Source organism: Panthera onca, chromosome B1, assembly GCF_046562875.1.
Source record: "Panthera onca isolate mPanOnc1 chromosome B1, mPanOnc1 haplotype 2, whole genome shotgun sequence".
Lineage (NCBI taxonomy): Eukaryota > Metazoa > Chordata > Mammalia > Carnivora > Felidae > Panthera > Panthera onca.
In genome coordinates, this window is record NC_138342.1 from 30,260,181 (window position 1) to 30,278,517 (window position 18,337).

The window sequence follows — 18,337 nt, forward strand, 5'->3', positions numbered from 1 at the left end:
GTTAAACTTGCTCCTTGGAAAAAAGGTTTTTATTGCAAAAATTATGGATCCACAGGAAGTTGGAGAATACAGTACAGAGAAGCCTGGTTTTCCTCAGTGGTTACATTTTACATAACTATAGCACAATGTCAAAACCCAGAAGTTCACATTGATCCAGTGTGTGTGTACAGTTCTAGACACTGTTCTAGACACATTTTATCACATGTGTAGGTTGTGTAACCACTGCATTCAAGACACGGAACTATTTTCTCACCACAAAGATCTCCTTTGTGCAACCCCCTTTATGATTGTCTTCCACCATCTGTAACTCCTGGCAATTGCTAATCTATTCTACATTCCTATAATTCTGTAATTTCAAAAATTTCATATAGATGGAATCATAGAATATGTGACCTTTCAAGACTGGAGTTTTTCACTCAGCATAATTCCCTGTGGTCCATGCAAGCTGTTGCCTGTATCAATGCTCTGTCCCTTTTATTATGGAATAGCATCCCGTAGTGTGGATGTGCCTTAGTCCGTTTGACCGTTCACTACCGCAGAAACTTTTAAGTGTTTCCAGTTTGGGACTGACACAAATAAAGCTGCTCTGAACATTTGTAGACAGGTATTTGAGACTTTTTTTTTTTTTTTAATAAATCACCTTTCAGAGCTGAGATAGGAGAAGCAAATAAATTGTCCAGAGCACTGAGAAATTTTCCAAACCCAGGTGTTGTTACTTTATCTCCTGTGCTATTTCCATGATCCCCTGTTAACTGAGAACAAACCATTCTGCAGACAGTGGAGAAAAGTAATGATTATATATTTGAATATTCTTGAAAAAAATATTGGTTTTAGAATAATATCTGCTCAAAAACATGATTATTTTTAGCATCGTGTATGCACATTGATTCACTCATTCATTTACAAAAATTACTGTTTGAGTTCTCAGACCCTGTGCTGAGTGCTGGGGCAAGGTGCCTTCCCCATGAGGGCTTTTGCAAAATACTGCATTTATTGCATAGAGGTAGTTTGCTTTATGTTTGCTGCTTTTAAGAGTTTCAAATTTTATTTCATTATATTATATTATATTATATTATATTATATTAATTATATTATAATTTTATTTTTTAACAGCTTCAAATTTGAAACTGGAAAATATTTATTCAGAGTTAATGTGACTGCTATAATAATATTTAAATATGTAGTTTTAAATTTGCTGAAAGATCTGGGTTAATATATTTTGCTTTATCATTGGAAAGCAATTCTGAGCATGCATGCCTAAATACAGAATCTATTTTTGCAAAGTGTGCAGTTCAGTACTCCTTTCAAACAGAGGTGAGGTTCAGATGGATTTTTACTTGTAGCTTGTTCACAAATTAATGATTTCTTCTGCTTATTCTGTGTTCCTTTCCTCCAATAGCATAAAAAATTAATCAGCCGTCCACAGAGTACCAAAAGAATTTCTACAGATCCTGTAGGTAAGAAATATTTGCTTTGTCCTCATTACAGTGGTGCTATTTTTCCTCTTATATTTTATATGTATATGAATCATTGTGTACAAAAGGATAGAAGGAGTGACTTTGCACAAACAATCATAAACAACAAATAAATGAGTTTTCCTTTGGAAGTCATGTGCACATAAACCACGTGCACAAAACATTCTCAAATGTGAATGTAATTAAAATGGTTAAAATCTACAAGAAATATGAACCTGCTAAGTATTATTTTACAAAGATACCTAGTAATTGCTTAGTTTGGTAAATAACTACAGTTTGTTCTGAAATGTTTTCTATTAAGTTGTGAGTTAAGATGTGGTCACTTCAATTCTACATTTGAGGTCAGTAGATTTTAATTTTCTTTTACATTTATTTATTTTTGAGAGACATAGACAGAGCACAAGTTGGGGAGGGGCATAGAGAGGAGATACAATCCGAAGCAGGCTCCAGGCCCCGAGCTGTCAGCACAGAGCCCGACATGGGGCTCGGGCTCACCAACCGTGAGATCATGACCTGAGCCGAAGTTGGACGCTTAACCAACTGAGTCACCCAGGAGCCCCAAGGCCAGTAGATTTTAAAGAGAGGTATATTGGTATGAAACCACAAAAAGGAAAGAAACATCTAGGAGTTGATCATGGTTATGCATTATTCAGTTACATAACAGTGATAAAGGCTTCAGGGTAGAATTTAACATTTTTATTCTGCTTTAGGCTTTGAAACAATTCATTTTATAATGTTAATGGTCACTAAGGCAATACTTTATTGGCCTTCAAAACTTGAGTATCTTTCAACTACCTTGTGTTAGGCCCACGGCTGATGGCATAGCATTCCATTCAGGGGTCACCTTTGCGAATTTGTACAGAAAATGTGCAGGCTTTGCTGAATTACTTTAAAAGTGAGGATGGGCATACACCTTAGGATTATGCACCATCTCAGAGGCAATAAAAACCATTTTCAAAGAAAGAGCAGATGATGTGGCAAAAACAAAAGTAAACGTACCAAAGCCAAAACCAAGAAAACCCAACCACAAATCTAAAAAAGCAACAGTGGTAGATGAAAGCCTGGTAAGTTTAGTCGTGTTGTTAATGTTTGAAGAGTTTGATGCCCACAGAAAAGCGTTCCCTCTACTATTGTCAACAACCACCAGAGACCACAAGGCTATAATCTTCCTATGTGTACTAGGAAGTCCTAGGTTGCGACAGTGCGCCATCTCTCAAAACCAAGCTGCTGAGGGAAGGATGGCGGTAGATGAGGTTATAGCAGGCTAAAACTAGAAGTTTTAAATGCCAAGTTAAGAAGTTCAAGCAATAGGAGGAAGCTACGTGACACGTATTAACAAGAAATGGGTAAAATCAGATTAGACTTTGCAACCGTCTAGGAGTTGATGGAGGACTAAGGTGGGTCAGCACTGGTAGCAGGGATTTAGACTCCTGGTGCCTGCAAAACTCCAGAAAAAGAGAGGTGGGACATGACTGAGATTGTCAGTAAGGCTGGTCAGGAGGGGAAATATGTGAGCTATATTTAGAGTTAGGACATGGGTGTGGGGGTTAAGAAATAGGCATTGAGAAATTTGAATAATGTTACATGTTTCAGCTTACTCAGCTGAGTGGTCATATTCACTAACAAGTGCACAGAGTGAAGAAGGATCAGGTGCAGACAGAAAAAGCCCAAAGCTGATTGTGACTTTAGAAATACGGAGCTCGGGTTGGCTGTGATATATACTGGTAAAGATAATTAGGAAATGAATCGTCCCAGGGTTTAGGGAAACAAAGCCAAGGATGAAGATATACCAGGGCTGGTATATTTCACATTAGAGGAAATGGTTATGAAAGTGAATGTTGATGAATTCATTCAGGGGAGAGGACAGAAAAAGAAAAGGCCAGATAGAGGAAGTAGTAATTCAGCAGAATCAGGAGGAAGAGAGTCAACGAAAGGGAAAGAGAGGTGCGGAGAATGAGGGCAGGCCACGGAACCCGGGGGAGGGAGTGAAATGCTTTCTGGAAATCAGAGAAGGTGCAGACTGAGAATCGCTTGCTGTGAGATGTAATTAGGAGAGCACTAGGAAGACCAGAAAGAAAGGATTCCGCAGAGTTTTAACAGACGGGGAGAGGAAGGCCTACCCATGTAGCCTGAGTATATTCCATGAGGGAAGCAGAATGTTGGTTCGAAAGTGACAATGGAGAGCGAGGGTGCGTTGGCTCTGTTTCCTGAGTAGTTTTCACACCAAAGTGGCATGATTCATAGTGTGTTAAGTGCAGTGTATGTGAGTAGGTATCTACTCACAAAGGAATCGTTGAGTGAAAGGTACACATGCAGAATGCTTACTGACATCAGACAAGAGCTGGGATAGTGGTACGGGCTTGGGCTGGGGCACAGAGGCAGGAGGATAGGAGGACTTAGGGGTTTCACTGGGAGTGATAACTGGGAGTAACCCAATGGAAAAAAAAAGATAACAACCAAACAATAGAAAAATGGAATCATGAGTTTAGGTGGTAGACCTAACCATCTTCCAGGATGTATTCAGAGGAGATGTTCGTGGTTCCAAATAGTTCAAAGGTCAGGGGAAATGTTGGCATAAAGGACCTTCCACAGAACTGCTTTTGGGATTGAATCTTGGGGAGTTTGTGTGTGTGTATAGTTGGGTGGTGATGAGAGGACTGTGTAGTGGGTATAATTTTTTTTTAACTTTGTTTGCTTATTTATTTAGAGTGTGAGTATAGGAGGGGCAGAGAAAGAGACGGGGATAGAGAATCCCAAGCAGGCTTTGTCAGAGCAGAGCCCAATACCGGGCTCGATCTCCCAAACTGTGAGATCATGACTTGAGCCCAAATCAAGAGTCAGACACTTAACTGTCTGAACCTCCCAGGCGCCCCTCTGCTGGTATAAGTTATGTATCAGATCGGTACTAATTAAGAAAAATAGTTTTGAACCTAGAAGTATCCTTTAACATGGTGCTACTTACTCAAAGTATGGTTGGGGACCCCAGTGCCAGCATCACCTGGGAACTTGTTAAAAATGCCAAATTTTACCCCTACCCTAGTTTTACTTCATAAGAGTCTCTGGGGCAGTGCCTAAAATCCATCTCAACAAGCCCTCCTGGATCTCAGGGGAGTTAAAACCTGAGGAGCATTTCTAGTCCCCCTGCAATAGGTGATTCCCTCCGGGAGAAGACCCCCGAAATGGCAGGGATCCAAAGGCTTTCAACAGTGGGCCGGAGAGTTTCCAAATCTTTCCACTGTTCAGAGGCCAAAGCAGAGAGCCCTTAGACTTCCCATGCACAGGTGTGGATGGTTAGATAAACACATGGCCCGAGAAAGTGTCCTAACCCTGCGTGTCCCTGTGTGCCTGACAGAAGCCCTATGGGATAACTTGCTGTACTGGCTGGCAGAGGAACTCTCCGAAGAAAATGCCACCCGCCTCTCCTCCTCCCTCCCTCTTCACCACAGCACCGTCCAGCTCATCAAACTGAAGACCCCTGGTGACCTCACAGAACAGATCCATGAACTTCTTTGCTTCTGGAAAAAATCACTCCCAAATTCCACCGATAAACTTCGCCTGCTGGCTCGTCATCTCCGCAAGATCGGCAGGAATGATCTTTCCGAAGAGCTCAGATTCAAGTGGGATAATAGGTGTTCCCTGAGCCACAGCACTGGTTTGATACAACCTAGTAAAGCCGGGTCACTCTTTCTTTTGCCCTAGAGAGGGGTCATGGTAGGTTTTAAGGCTTTTTCTGCCAACATTTTACTGGCGGTTTCCAAGTAAAGTTGTTTGAAGGGCGTCTTTTTGATAGATGTGCTATTTGAGACAGGTGGAAAAGCACGAAGCAGATCATAAAAGGCGTTCTTGGGTTTGAGGGCTCCTCTGTGGTTCAGAGATATACATTCTGCAAGAATTATTGTCTTGAGTTCAGCCAAATTTAATAGCATTTGTGATAGAGTTTGCTCTGTTTACATGTTAACAGTTGAGGTCGTTTTCTAAGTGGAAAGGAAAGATAGGCTATACAGAACCCCCCTTTTTATCGTTATCTACATAAAAGTAAACTAGTTGTGCCAGACTCCAAGCAACAAATTCACATTATGCACATGCTGTAGAGCCTGCAGCTAACAACACAAAATAAACTGGGTTGCAGCGACCTGATGCTGATGATAGCAAATCAGTAAGAAAACAGAGAAGCTTGGAATAAATTAAAAATAGAATAACATCCACCATCCGCTGCCACCAACTTTTCTTTTCTTAAAAAGGTATCTTGAAATAGGGAAAATCTCGTTTTATTAGTAGTGAAATGAGGCAGTGCAGAGAACATGAAGTACCATTGGAAGAATTCAGGGCCTTTTTACCTTTGGAAAACAACCTACTCTTAAATCAGTTTTCACGGAAATCTTTTTTTTTTTTTCATTTTTTTAAATGTTTATTTATTTTTGTGAGAGAGAGACAGAGAGAGCACGAGCGGGGGAAGGAGCAGAGAGAGAGGGAGACACAGAATCCGAAACAAGCTCTAGGTTCTGAACTGTCGGCACAGAGCCCGTCGCAGGGCTCGAACTCACAAACTGTGAGATCATGACCTGAGCCGAAGCTGGATGCTCAACTGACTGAGCCACCACCCAGGCGCCCCAGTTGTCACAGAAATCTTATTAAGTAAGCCCTTAAGTAAGACTCATTGTTAAAAAAAAAGCTGTAAAAAGCCACAAAACTAAAAGAAAAAAAAATAACAATTACCAAAGCCCCTCCATCACTGATGAACCCTGTTGATGTCTAGTGCATAAGCTTTGAGACTTTGGGAAACCTGAGGCTTTAGCTTTAGCTAAAACAACGTGATATGAATGGGGTATGACATGAGTATTACCATTTCATTCATACAAAAGCATCACGGCCTGGGCTTGTCAGCATCAGTAGTGATTAGCTTTGATTATTAAATACGAGAAGAATTAATGAAATCACATGAAAAGTTAAACACTTATAGGGCTCTGAATTTCAAAGACCAGATTTCCTTCTACAAATTAACCAAGGAGTTAGATTCCCATTTGGTTACACATTGAAAAAGAGGATTCCAATTTTCAAATACATTCCCGTTAAGAAACAGTCAATTTTGTACTATTTTTACATGTTTCCGGAAAGGTACAATATTTTCCAGGTGTCCTTGGAATGAAGAAAACAGATTGGAATATCCAGTTTTTCGAACTACAAAGTAACAGAAAAGTGAAGTTTATTCACCTGTAATGCTTTATGCTTAGTCCTTTACAAGCACTGACTTGTTTCATCCTCCCAACTGCTCTGTGAGGTAGGTAGCTCCCCGCAATTTACAAGAAAGGAAAGGAGATTCAGAAGATTGAGTTCCTTGCCTCACGTGGTAAGTGAGTGACATAGCCAGGATTTTTGTTCCAACATTAGAGAATACTATTCTGAACATTTTGGAGTATTTTCTCCCAGTTTTTCTTTTGCTCCTGGAAGGAAATATTTCTATTTCTCCGTGTATAGATATCTATAAACACACTCACCTATGTGCTCACAGGCACCCACACACTATCTATAAATCCCCACACATGCTGCACACTCACCCATCTCCTTACTTACACACGTCTTCTCACCCCACCATGTCCTCGTACCCTGCCCCCCAGGCACCCCCACGCATACGCACACCCTCCCACGCATATCTCGCAAATCCCCACACAGTCTTACCTCCGCGTGCACATCCTCACATGCATGCATACACTATCACGCACACACTTTCTTCTCACGCATGAATTCATTCACTTGCTTCATGTACCTACCCTCACAGGCACCCATCCCTTCACCCCCACACACTCTCCGACCTTTCCAGAATTAAAAAAAAAAAAAAAATGGCATACATTATTGCAATAGTCAAACAATATAAAAGTATATATAGAAAAAATGGGTCATGTCTTGGGTGTGGCCTCTCACCTAGGTTATCAAAGGAATCAGTCTGGGTGTAGCACGTGCCTCGTGTGCTCTCTCTCTCTCTCTCTCGCAAAATAAACACACAAACTTTAAAAATTTAAATAAAAAAAGAGATTACTTACTGAAAGCATTTTTAAGGCTCTTGATACACATTGCCAAATTGCCATCTTATATTATAATCACTAGGTCATGAAGATTCTTAGGAAAATGGTACTTTTAAGAATACATAAAAATGAATTAACTTGAGGCACATAACATGAAACTCTACATCCTGGGTAAGCCTGGACTGTCTTCAATTGCTCTATTGAAAAAAAAAAAAAAAAAAAAGACATTGGCTTAAATCTTTACAGTAATTCCTTTACTAATTAAGAGAGTATATTCCATTGACATTGCTCTTTTAAAAAGCATCAGAAAGAGAAATAATACAGCAGACATCTGGACAGATTCCAAAATGTCAGTTTCTAGTGTCAAACTATAGCCAAATTCCAATGAAAATAATGTTAAATTCAATAGGTATACATTGAACACGAACTCTGGGTCTAGCAGTCTGTTAAATGGTACAAGTACAAAAGAGAGTAGGAGCCAGTTCTCTAGGGTTATGTTTTCTGCATACAAAAAGAGTAAATGAATGAGATAAACATCTAGTTTATCGCCTAGAATGAACCAGGCTTTTTATGCTTAGCCCTTTATAAGCACTGAATTATTGAATCCTCTCACTGCTCTGTGGGGTAGGCACATTGCCCCCACTTTATCAGAGGAAACTGGAGTTTTGAAAGAGTGAGTACCTTGCTTAATGTCACAAGTGAGTGATATAGCCAGGATTCAAATGTAGAATGTTGGCTTGGCTCCCACCATACCATGTTGCTACCAACCTACGGAGAAGAAAGGAAGGGAATGGACGTATCTATTTCTCCATTATCTTATTTATTATTTTGCGAAACAAAATTTCTAATTCATATCTAATACAAATAGACATGAGTTTTAAGAACAGGGATGGGGAAAAGAGCAGGAGGTGGGAGGGAAGTGTGATGTTGACTTCATTATTTGTCCCAGCTCAATTAGTTAAATGTTCTCTTATTCTTGTTTAAGAGACTGACAGTTTAGGATAATACTGCAAATTGATCAAACACAAATTGGTGATGCATAAATATTGAGTTATAATTAGAGCTACTGTGCCACAATTTAGCTACCCAGGAACATCAAGAACCCTTCAGAGTAGTGGCTGCAAAACAGGACCATTTACTTAGCAATGAATAATAAATAATTATTAATGTTAATAATAATTATTAATTATTGTTAACATTCTTACCCCTCTGTGGTATAAAATTATTTTCATAATTTTATAAAATTATAAAATTTTATAATTCAGACCAATCTTACCTTATCTTGAATAACATCAATTTCATTAAGGAAGGCCCATTATATCCATCAATTTGCTAACTATTAAGCACTAAATATTTCAAATAAAAAATTCTAACATTTATTATTCTATTTAACAAAACATACAATGTTAACCATAGTTATCTTAATCAAATTCTTATTCATTCATGATTAAGATCACATTGTATATTCTAAAGTATTTTATTTAAATTTATTTATTTTTACTTTTATTTTTTAGAGAGAGGGAGAGTGAGAATGGTGTAGAGGGGCAGAGGGAGAGAAAGAGAGAATCCTAAGAAGGTCCCATGCTCAGTGCAGAGCCTGTCACAGGGCTCAATCCCATGACCCTGGCATCACGACCCGAACTGAAATCAAGAGTTGGATGCTCAACCAACTCAGCCACCCAGGTGCCCCTATTTTGAAGGTAAAATAGAAACATCATAACAACTAAGTTAAGTAGACTTTGAGGGTATCATAATCCAATTTTCAAAATATCTAAATTTTGTGGAGAAAGTTCTATTTTCCTAACCCAGTGTTTGTTAAGGAGGTGTTATTGACATTTTGAATGGAATATATATTTTTTTAAGTGACTTGAACTGGCTCATGTCCATTTGGCATCCCTGACCTCTGTCCACCAAATGCACAGAGCACTCCCTCACCTTAGTAAATGTGAGAAGTAAAATTCCTTCTGCACAGTTTGAGTCATGGGGCGGGTATTGGGAGGGTACAGAAGTGCCATAACTGAACTCAAGAATAGAGTGCTATAGACCTTAAGGGAGCATGTTGAGAACCACTGTTTCAGTCAAATTTTGGCTTGAAGCAGAGAATCAAAGAAAGGGGGCAGAATAAGCCAAGGGCAATTTAGAGCATTATAAGCAAAAAAAAAAAAAAAAAAAAAAAGCCCAACTTGAAATTCTCCAACTGGTACCAGTGTTTACAAGAATTGTCAACTGTTGTCTGGTAGCTTGCCCAGAAATATTCTCAGAGAGGAATCTCCTCTGAGTTGTACCCCAGGGTTATGCTATAAAATGAGAGTTTTGCTAAGGTACAAATTCAGGCTCACTAAAGTTAGAATAGTGGTAGTTCACAAGACAAGGGAAATACTGGGGTGAGGTCAAAGTCGTGGCTAAGTGATGTGCAGGTGTAGGGTTTCCCCTTTCTCTGAGGCAAACATAACTTGTGTGATTGAATGTCATGAGAATGTCCCTGTGTAATGTCTAGGCATTTGGACGGACGTCATATCATTGAATCCTCAACCTGCCTCTTCTCCTAGGTTTTCTCTACTGGTATGTCCAACTTCCTTCACTCTGCATTTATGACCTAACATACCAAATAATTTACATTTCAGTGATGGTTATTATTTATTTTTGGTAACCCTGCACCTTCGTGCATGCTCTGTAAGGGGCAGAGAGCTTGTCTCTTGTTCGCTGATGGAATCCTATTACTTAGAACTCTGTCTGGCACTCAGTGAACGTTCCTCTGTTTTGTTACCCTTACTTCCCAGATGAGAAGCTGCAATTCAGAGCTAGAGTGATACCCAGTCAGTGGATTAGAGGCCAGATAATTCTGTTTTCAAAGTCTTGTTCCATCTGCTACCACTTTCTGGTCCTGGTTCCACCCCCCAGCCCCACCCCCATAATCATCCATCTTCTATAATCTCAGATAACATTTTTTTTCCAGTTCCCTAAATACCCAAGACTGGGTTAATTGTTCATGGATATTCTAAAGTCTAGTTACAGCTCTTCCATACTCTGTTGCAATTGCTTATATGTGTTTTTCTCCAACCAGCATGTAAGTATCTCAAGGGCAAGTACTGAGTATTGTTCATTGTTAAGTTTGCAGGATGCTGCCAAGGTCCCAACACAAAGTAGGCACTCAATAAGTCTTGCTGAATTAATGCATGGGTGACATCTACATGGTGACATGCTATGACCCTCTTTTCCTGTTCCATTTTCCTTCTGGAAACAACCCCGTGGGGCAGATGCCATTTCTAAACAACTAAAAATTAGTTTGGAACGTAAACACTGCCCTGCCATTTATGAGGCTAGAATAATAGAGAGGAAGCCGGCTACAAAATTAACAGGATTCAATATTTCTCCCAAGGACATACTGCATCTGTAAAGTGTCTCTTCCCTCTCTTTGAGTGACAGCTGCTTTTGTACACACTGAAAAAACTTTGTTCTTCAAAATCACGGTCTGTCACAAACTTTGCCATTTGGAATCCTATCGGTGAGAAAGAGATATTCCTCTCTTGCCTGGAGGATCTAACACACTTTGACACAGAAAAGCAGTCCTCACTGACAATCAGGGTGCAGAGCTTCAGAGGAAGGGTGTCTGGAGACAGTACTGCACATCTATCTTGACATCATTGTCTTCAAGAGAGCAGGACTTGGGGTCCACTTTGCAGTGCAGGCCCATGTTGGTTCCTTTACACACGCTCTGCTTTGCTTCGAGCCCATTCACTCAACCCGGCCCTACTTCTGTGTCTTAAAATAACTCAATTTGCGTTTGTTCTGTGGGACACCACTGTTCCTTTGGCACGCCATCCCCCTCACTGCAATGAGTCCGTAAACCTGACTGTGTGGAACTTCAGGTGCGTCTCTGGTAGTTTGAGGCAGATTGAAGTCTGACATCCATCCTTCTGTGCTGTGGCCCAGTAGTTCTCAAATTGGCTGCACATTAGAGTCAGTAGGGGGGGGGTGCCTGGACCCATCCTGAGAAATTCTGATTGAAGTAGCCTGGGGTGGGTCCTGGGCATGAGAATTTCAAAGCTCTCCAGTGGATTCTGCAGCCGGGGCAAAGAATCATTTTCTCTAGCTAACTGGCCCCAGAAAAACTTGGAAGGGATGTTAAAGTCCAGTTTCACAGAACCACAAGTCAGCCCCGTAAATCAGTGTCTTTGGCTGCAGAACGGAGGAATCTGTATTCTTAGTGGACATGGAAGTTTAAGGACAACGCCTACTATTTATTTCCTGTCCAAAGCACTATCCATTTCTATTTTAATTTTTCAGGATTAGCACAGAATCAAGAGTAACATAGGAGGGAGAGGGAAAGGGAAAGGAACAGAGAAGGCTCTGTTCTGTGTTGAATATACAAGACTTTTTCTCTCCGTTTATGGTTGCATTTTGAGACAATTTATCTGTTCACAAGACTAAGCAGGGTGGGGTTGGGAGCTGAGGCAAGGAATTGGAATTGGGATAGTTAGGAGGGAGGAGCACTTGACCCAGGCTTCATAAGAACAGAGGAACTTAAATATGGGAGCTTTATTTATTTTAAGTTTATTTATTTATTTTTACAGTGAGAGAAAGAAAAGAAGAGAGAGAGAGAGAGGCAAAGAGAGAGGCAAAGAGAGAGGCAAAGAGAGAGGGAGGGAGAGAAACCCAAGCAGGCTCTGCAGTATGGAATCTGACACAGGGTTCAAACCGGGCTCAAACCCACGAACCATGAGACCATGACATGAGCTAAAACCACAAGTTGGACGCTTAACCAACTGAGCCACCCAGACGCCCCCAAATATAGAAGTTTTAAAAGTCTCAATGAAAAGAGCTGTGCCGCAATCACAAAGATGGACTGACTTCTCTGGAAGCTGATTCTCATACCTTTAAATTTGATCCTATTAACAGACTGCACACCAATCATATGCTGTGAATTAATAGTTCTTTTTAATCTCTTCTCTCATTTTAAAGAGTGAAACTATATTCCATTGTATTTTTGTTTGTGTGTGCTAAAGAATTTAAAATGCACTGTATTATATTATATCATATTATATATTATATATTTTTAGATTTCTTTTTTGGTAATTTTTTACAGACACTGAGGACCTCAGAAATTCAACGTGCCCCAGGCTATGCTCCATCTGAATGGCCCTGTGCTTCCTGCAAAGTCAAACTGTTCTTTAGAAATTGTTAGTGCAAATGCCTAGAGATGGCCACAAGAGGGCCTCTGTGTTTCAGATAAAATTAAGGAATCATTTAAAACTTTATGGAGAAAAACCCTTTATGTTGCCAAACAAGTGTTTTGCATGATTTAAAAAACTAAAGTTATTTTAGGGTAGAGGGTGTAATTTGATCTATGGTCAATATATTGTTAACGTAATAATACATCATTTTGTGGCTAACTTCTCTAATATTCAGAAACATCTGATTCTTTTTTTTTTTTTTAAGTTTATTTTGACAGAGAGAGAGAGAGAAAGTAGGGGAGGGGCAGAGAGAGAGGGAGAGGAGCCAAGCAGGCTCCGCATCATCAGATAGAGACCTACGTGTGGCTCAAACTCACTGACCATGAGATCAAGACCTGAGCTGAAATCTGACGCTTAACTGACTGAGCCACCCAGGCACCCCCATCTGATTCCCTTTCGATATGAAGAAAGGAAGTATATAGAAATTTCTGCATTTATCCAGGTCTCTATGTTATATCATACCTTCTGTTTCTTCAATCAATGCAATAGAAATAACAATGCAATCTATCATTGATCATTGGAACTGATGTGTATAATTTTGTTGAAATTATCAGGAAATAGAAATTGAGAGTATAAACTATTGATAGTACCGTGGAACAAATGTACTTTTGACTCACTTTACTTTCCAATATATGTTATTGATGAATGTGATTTCTGAAGAATTGCCTTCTCATTTTTGAAAGGTTTTGAATGGAGTGTTGCTTTGGTTTGTCAGTAAACAAAAGTGGCTAGCATGCTTTAAAAATAAATCTCTAAATTGATTATTATTTAAAAATAATCAAGTGATGTTTTTCAGAATATTTGTGTTAGCTGTGATTTTATTAAAAATATATATTTCCTGAGATAAATTCTAAAATAAGCACAATATTACTACTTCCACAAAACATCACAAACACACATGCACCAATGATATTGTGATGGCAACAGAACCGCCCCTGATATAGCAAAAATGAACAGCACAACTGAAAATAGTCAAATACACAAAAATGACACTGAAATGTGATGAGTATATTAAACGTTTGCTTCTCCTCGTTGTGGAAGGACTACATATTCCTATCCCATTGATGTTCCCCTTGATGGTGTGATTTAGAGTCCCCAAGGAAATCTGAGTGCCATGTTTGAGCAGAAGCTTAAGAGCCATTGAGTTGTTGTACCATGTTTCTCCTTTCTCTACCTTGAGATCAGCATTGTCCCAGTGAAATCTCTTCCATCAGCCTGGATCCTGATACATGGATGAGACCCACAGCCTACTTGCAACACATTGCATGAAAACTAGATATGAAAAATATATATTTTTGCTGTAACTTCCCATCATCTGATTGATATAATTAATTTCCCAAGCATAAAAAAAAACAATATGATTGGCTGTTAATGCTATGAGACTTTAATAAAAGTCGTTGAACCATAGAGTCTATAAACAAAGCAAAAGAAGAAAAAGTGATTAGAAGGTCAGCAAAAATTCAAAACTTGGCATCTCTATTGATCTTAACAGCAGACTGCCACAGCAAATGGGGGAAATTAGAAGTCATTAAAGAAATGGTAAGCCCAGATATTATGCCACTATAGAAAGATTAAGAATAGATACTGATTTATTGAGTGCCAACTATGTACCAAAAGCTTTTTATGTATAATTTCATTTCATTTTTGTAAGTTTTCTTCAATTAGATGCCATTATTTTCCTTTCCTAGAGGGCGAAACAGGTTTTGAAAAGTTAAGTTCACTTATTTGCACATTTCCTTGTTTATTTGTGCATTTATTCACATAGTCATAATTCAATCAACAAGCATTTATTAAACACCTATTACGTACCAGATCATGAAGTTAGGTTTTTCAAACCCTTTCCTATCTGACTTCAAAGTCTATGTTCTTACTGTTCCTTATAACTCTGTGGTAGGCAGAATTCTAAGATGACCCTCAAGATTTCCCACTCTCTTGGGGCGTCTGAGTGGCTCAGTTGGTTGGGTGTCCAACTTCGGCTCAGGTCATGATCTCACAGTTCGTGGGTTCAAGCCCCGTGTAGGGCTCTGTGCTGACAGCTCAGAGCCTGGGGCCTGCTTCGGATTCTGTGTCTCCCTCTCTTTCTGGCCCTCCCCGACTCACACTCTGTCTCTGTCTCTCAAAAATAAATAAAAATGTAAAAAAAAAAAAAAAAAAAAAAAAAAGATTTCCCACTCTCCTGTCATAAATAGTCTATGAATATTATGAATATAGTGGATTTAATTCTCAGGAATAGGCTATGCTATAAGACACAGTTGGCTTTAAAATAAGAAGATTATTCAAGTGGGTTTGACCTAATCTCCTGCGCTGGTTTTGGAGGGAAGTTAGAAAGAATTAAAGCATGAAAGAGATTTGAGATGCAAACCGTTCTCAATTCCTGAAATAGAGGGGACCACATGGCAACGACCCAAGTGTAGTCTCTGGAGAAGAAAGCAGTCTGTGAAGACAGCCAGCAAGACATTGGGGACATCAGTCCTATAATCACAAGAAAGTGAATTCTACCAGCAGCTAGTTAGTTGACAGAATATTCCTAATCATAGCTCCAGATGAGAATACAGTCAGCCAACACTTTGGATTCAGCCTTCTGAAACCAAGTTTGCACCAAGGACTAACTAAAATGTGATAACTCCTGACCCATGGAAACTATAAGCATATAAATCAGTGCTTTACAGGTCACTAAGTATGTGATAATTTGTTACACAGCAATAGACAACCAATGCACTCATCTTTAGGTTGACAAGTTTGAGTCATTAATAAAAATACAATTTATGTTCAGATTTATCTAGTTTAGAAGGTAGGCAAGTATGATGGTAGAGTTTAGAAATACCCCTAGACAATAGAAAGCAAGGCAAAAAAAGAAAAAAAGTGATAAGAAATTATTATAATACAAGATCACTAAGCTCCCTTCTAAATCCAGAGATTATGATTATATTTTCTATGATTTCATGACTACTCAAGTCCTTTCTTTTCAAAGTTATGTTATGGGTTTGACTAATTTTGCCAGAGATTCTAATTGAGTTATTTGTTGACTCTAGGGGAAGGTTTGTGGCAGTTGTGGTCCATTTAAAATATAATGACTATGAACTTGAGATATTTTTCAGGGTCATGATTCATTTAATTTAGACTTTTCCATTTAAAAAAATTGGTATGACTGCAGTTGGATGAAACTTCTTCATTCTTTCTTTTATATGAGATTCAAAAACCTATTCAAAAGCCTTTCTCATGAGAATAATATGAACAAATATAAGGGCACTTTCATTGTTATAGTCTTTTATTTCAATGCACATATTTCCTACACTAACCTTACCTCTCCCCACTGTGCTTTTCCTCTGTTCTTATTTATGTAGCAAAGGTTAAATATTCTTTGACCATTTGAGATATTTTTCACAAGTCCACTTAATTCTCGTGCAGGATCCTTTTTAATTTAACCTTAGTATTCTTCTGTGGCAAAGTCTTCATGAATAATTTTAATTTTCCCTACTCATAATATGTATCTGTAAGAAAATATCATTTAAATAAAATCTATGGAAATCAATGACCTTTAAAACAATTCTTTCCCTATTTGAAGACCTATGTTAAATGTTACTTGGTATTACTAGAGGGGTTTGAACAATATGCTATCTTAAAGGGTTTAAATAACATGATCTTACAAGTTTACCAAGTTTGGGGCACCTGGGTGGCTCAGTCGGTTGAGCATCCAACTTCGGCTCAGGTCATGATCTCATGGTTCGTGCGTTTGAGGTCTGCATCGGGCTCTGTGCTGACAGCTCAGACCCTGGAGCCTGTTTCAGATGCTGTGTCTCTGCCCCTCCCCCACTTGTGCTCTGTCTCTCTCTGTCTTAAAAATAAATAAACATTTAAAAATTTTAAAAAAAAGTTTACCAAGTTCACAAATAAGATACAAAACCTGCAAATGGGTCATCTGACCTACAATTTTATGAAATAAAATCTTGCCATGAGAAAATATTCTGTTTCCTAAGTAATGGATCTTCTAGTGTCTTCCCTGAAGAGCACTCCATTATTCGTTAGTATTTACTGCCCTCCCTCCAGGTTCACTTTCCTTTCTTCCATTTTAACTTGTCCCATTGAGTTATGTGTCTCAGTTCAAGAAAACAATCTCCTTCTTGCTTCTTCTTCTATGTTTGAGAATGTAATTATCTCTGGATTCAGTAACATTGTTTCAGTTAATGTCCCATGATGTCTTTCTAGAAGAGAATTGTTCATGTCTTGTCTGTTTGGGGTTTTCTCTCTTTAGACTAGCATATGAAGAATTTCAATTGCCAGTCCTAAGTCAGTGAATAGAATACCGTAAGCAGCTCTAAAGTTATTCACCGAGTGTATAAAATCTTGCTGCTGGAGGAGGTCATTGAGAGGATGTGACAGCAAGTAGATCTGTGATCTGGACCCAACATCTGGAGGTTCCTCACCCCTTCCCTGGTTTTTAGAACTTATGTTCTGTTTACCTTCTCCCTGCTTGAAGCTGCCCAAGGATGCAGCCTTGAGATAGAAATGTGTGGTTGAGGCCATCTGGATGGTATACATGACTGCACCCAGTTAAGGCCTCTGTGTAAACTTTTCAGACTTGGTGGGCATGTGCAGAGATCTGCTCCCATTGCACCTCCCAAGACAAGCCTCCTATGTAAGTTCCCTTGCTTTTTAAACCTGCCACCTACCAATACGGAGTGGCCTGCCTCTTTCTGCAGTCTCTCCTTGCCCTATGTCCACAGGGGGGAATTCTGGTTTCAGATTTTACCTGGCAAGCTCCAGAGATTGCAAACTGACATTTGCTAATTACTCTGGATTAGAGTATATAAAAGTTGCCTAGTACAGGCTGTGAAGCTACTAACCTCTGACATATGAGAGCATCCATATTAGACAACAGATCAGATGTCCTGAGTCCCTATTCAGGCTCTGAGATGAATTCACAGTTGACTTTTGGCAAGTCCCTTAATATCTGTGTCATAATTTTTTTCACTTTAAAGATGAAAAGATTGGATACATTAGGGATAACATATATACTACTTGAGGGTTGTTATTTTTCTCCCATCCTTATGTATATCCATAACAGATAGTTGATGGTAACATGGTTCATTCATTCATTTGTTCAAAATTCAACCAAAATCCTCATGTTCAAACTCAGCAGTTTTCAAAGTACTTATTAACCCAGCGAAATTACCATTTAGCATGAGACAATATACCACTCCTGGAATGGATGCTCTCAGTCCTCTTCTATTTTTCTCGTGTTCCATGAGTCTTGCATGCATCTTTCTGTGCAAGGAATTTTACTTGACCTTAACAAAGGTTCCATTTTTCTCCAGGTCTTGACTATGTACCTTGCTTGCCTCCACTTTCCTTTATATACTTTGCTCCTGAGGAAAACGAACTGCTAGGACATTAGTGTGCATCAGTATCTGTTGAAACACAGATTACTGGACCTCACCCCCAGTTCTGATTCAGTAGGTCTGAGGTAGGACCCAAGAATTTTGCATTTCTAACAAGGTTCCAGGTGACCGTGATGCTTCTGGTCTTAGCATCACGTTTTGAGAAACATTGTTCTCTAGAAGAACATTCCTTAACCTAGCGTTCATAGACGCAATGGCATCTATAGATA

General features: G+C 39.1%; 1 protein-coding gene across 2 annotated transcripts in view; it reads left to right on the forward strand.

Annotated features, from left to right (window-relative positions):
- DTHD1 (death domain containing 1) overlaps positions 1-14,127 on the forward strand; it is a 73,440-nt gene extending 59,313 nt beyond the window's left edge. Inside the window, exons 8-10 of one of the 2 annotated variants that reach the window (XM_081795502.1) lie at positions 1,400-1,457; positions 4,828-5,186; positions 12,582-14,127. In XM_081795502.1, coding sequence (XP_081651628.1) covers positions 1,400-1,457; positions 4,828-5,174 — 405 coding nt within the window. In that variant the 3' untranslated portion in view covers positions 5,175-5,186; positions 12,582-14,127. Of the gene's footprint in view, positions 1-1,399; positions 1,458-4,827; positions 8,634-12,581 lie in introns of those variants that run through there. The other variant, XM_081795503.1, reaches the window with a different exon arrangement.
- Positions 14,128-18,337: the final 4,210 nt, after the last annotated feature.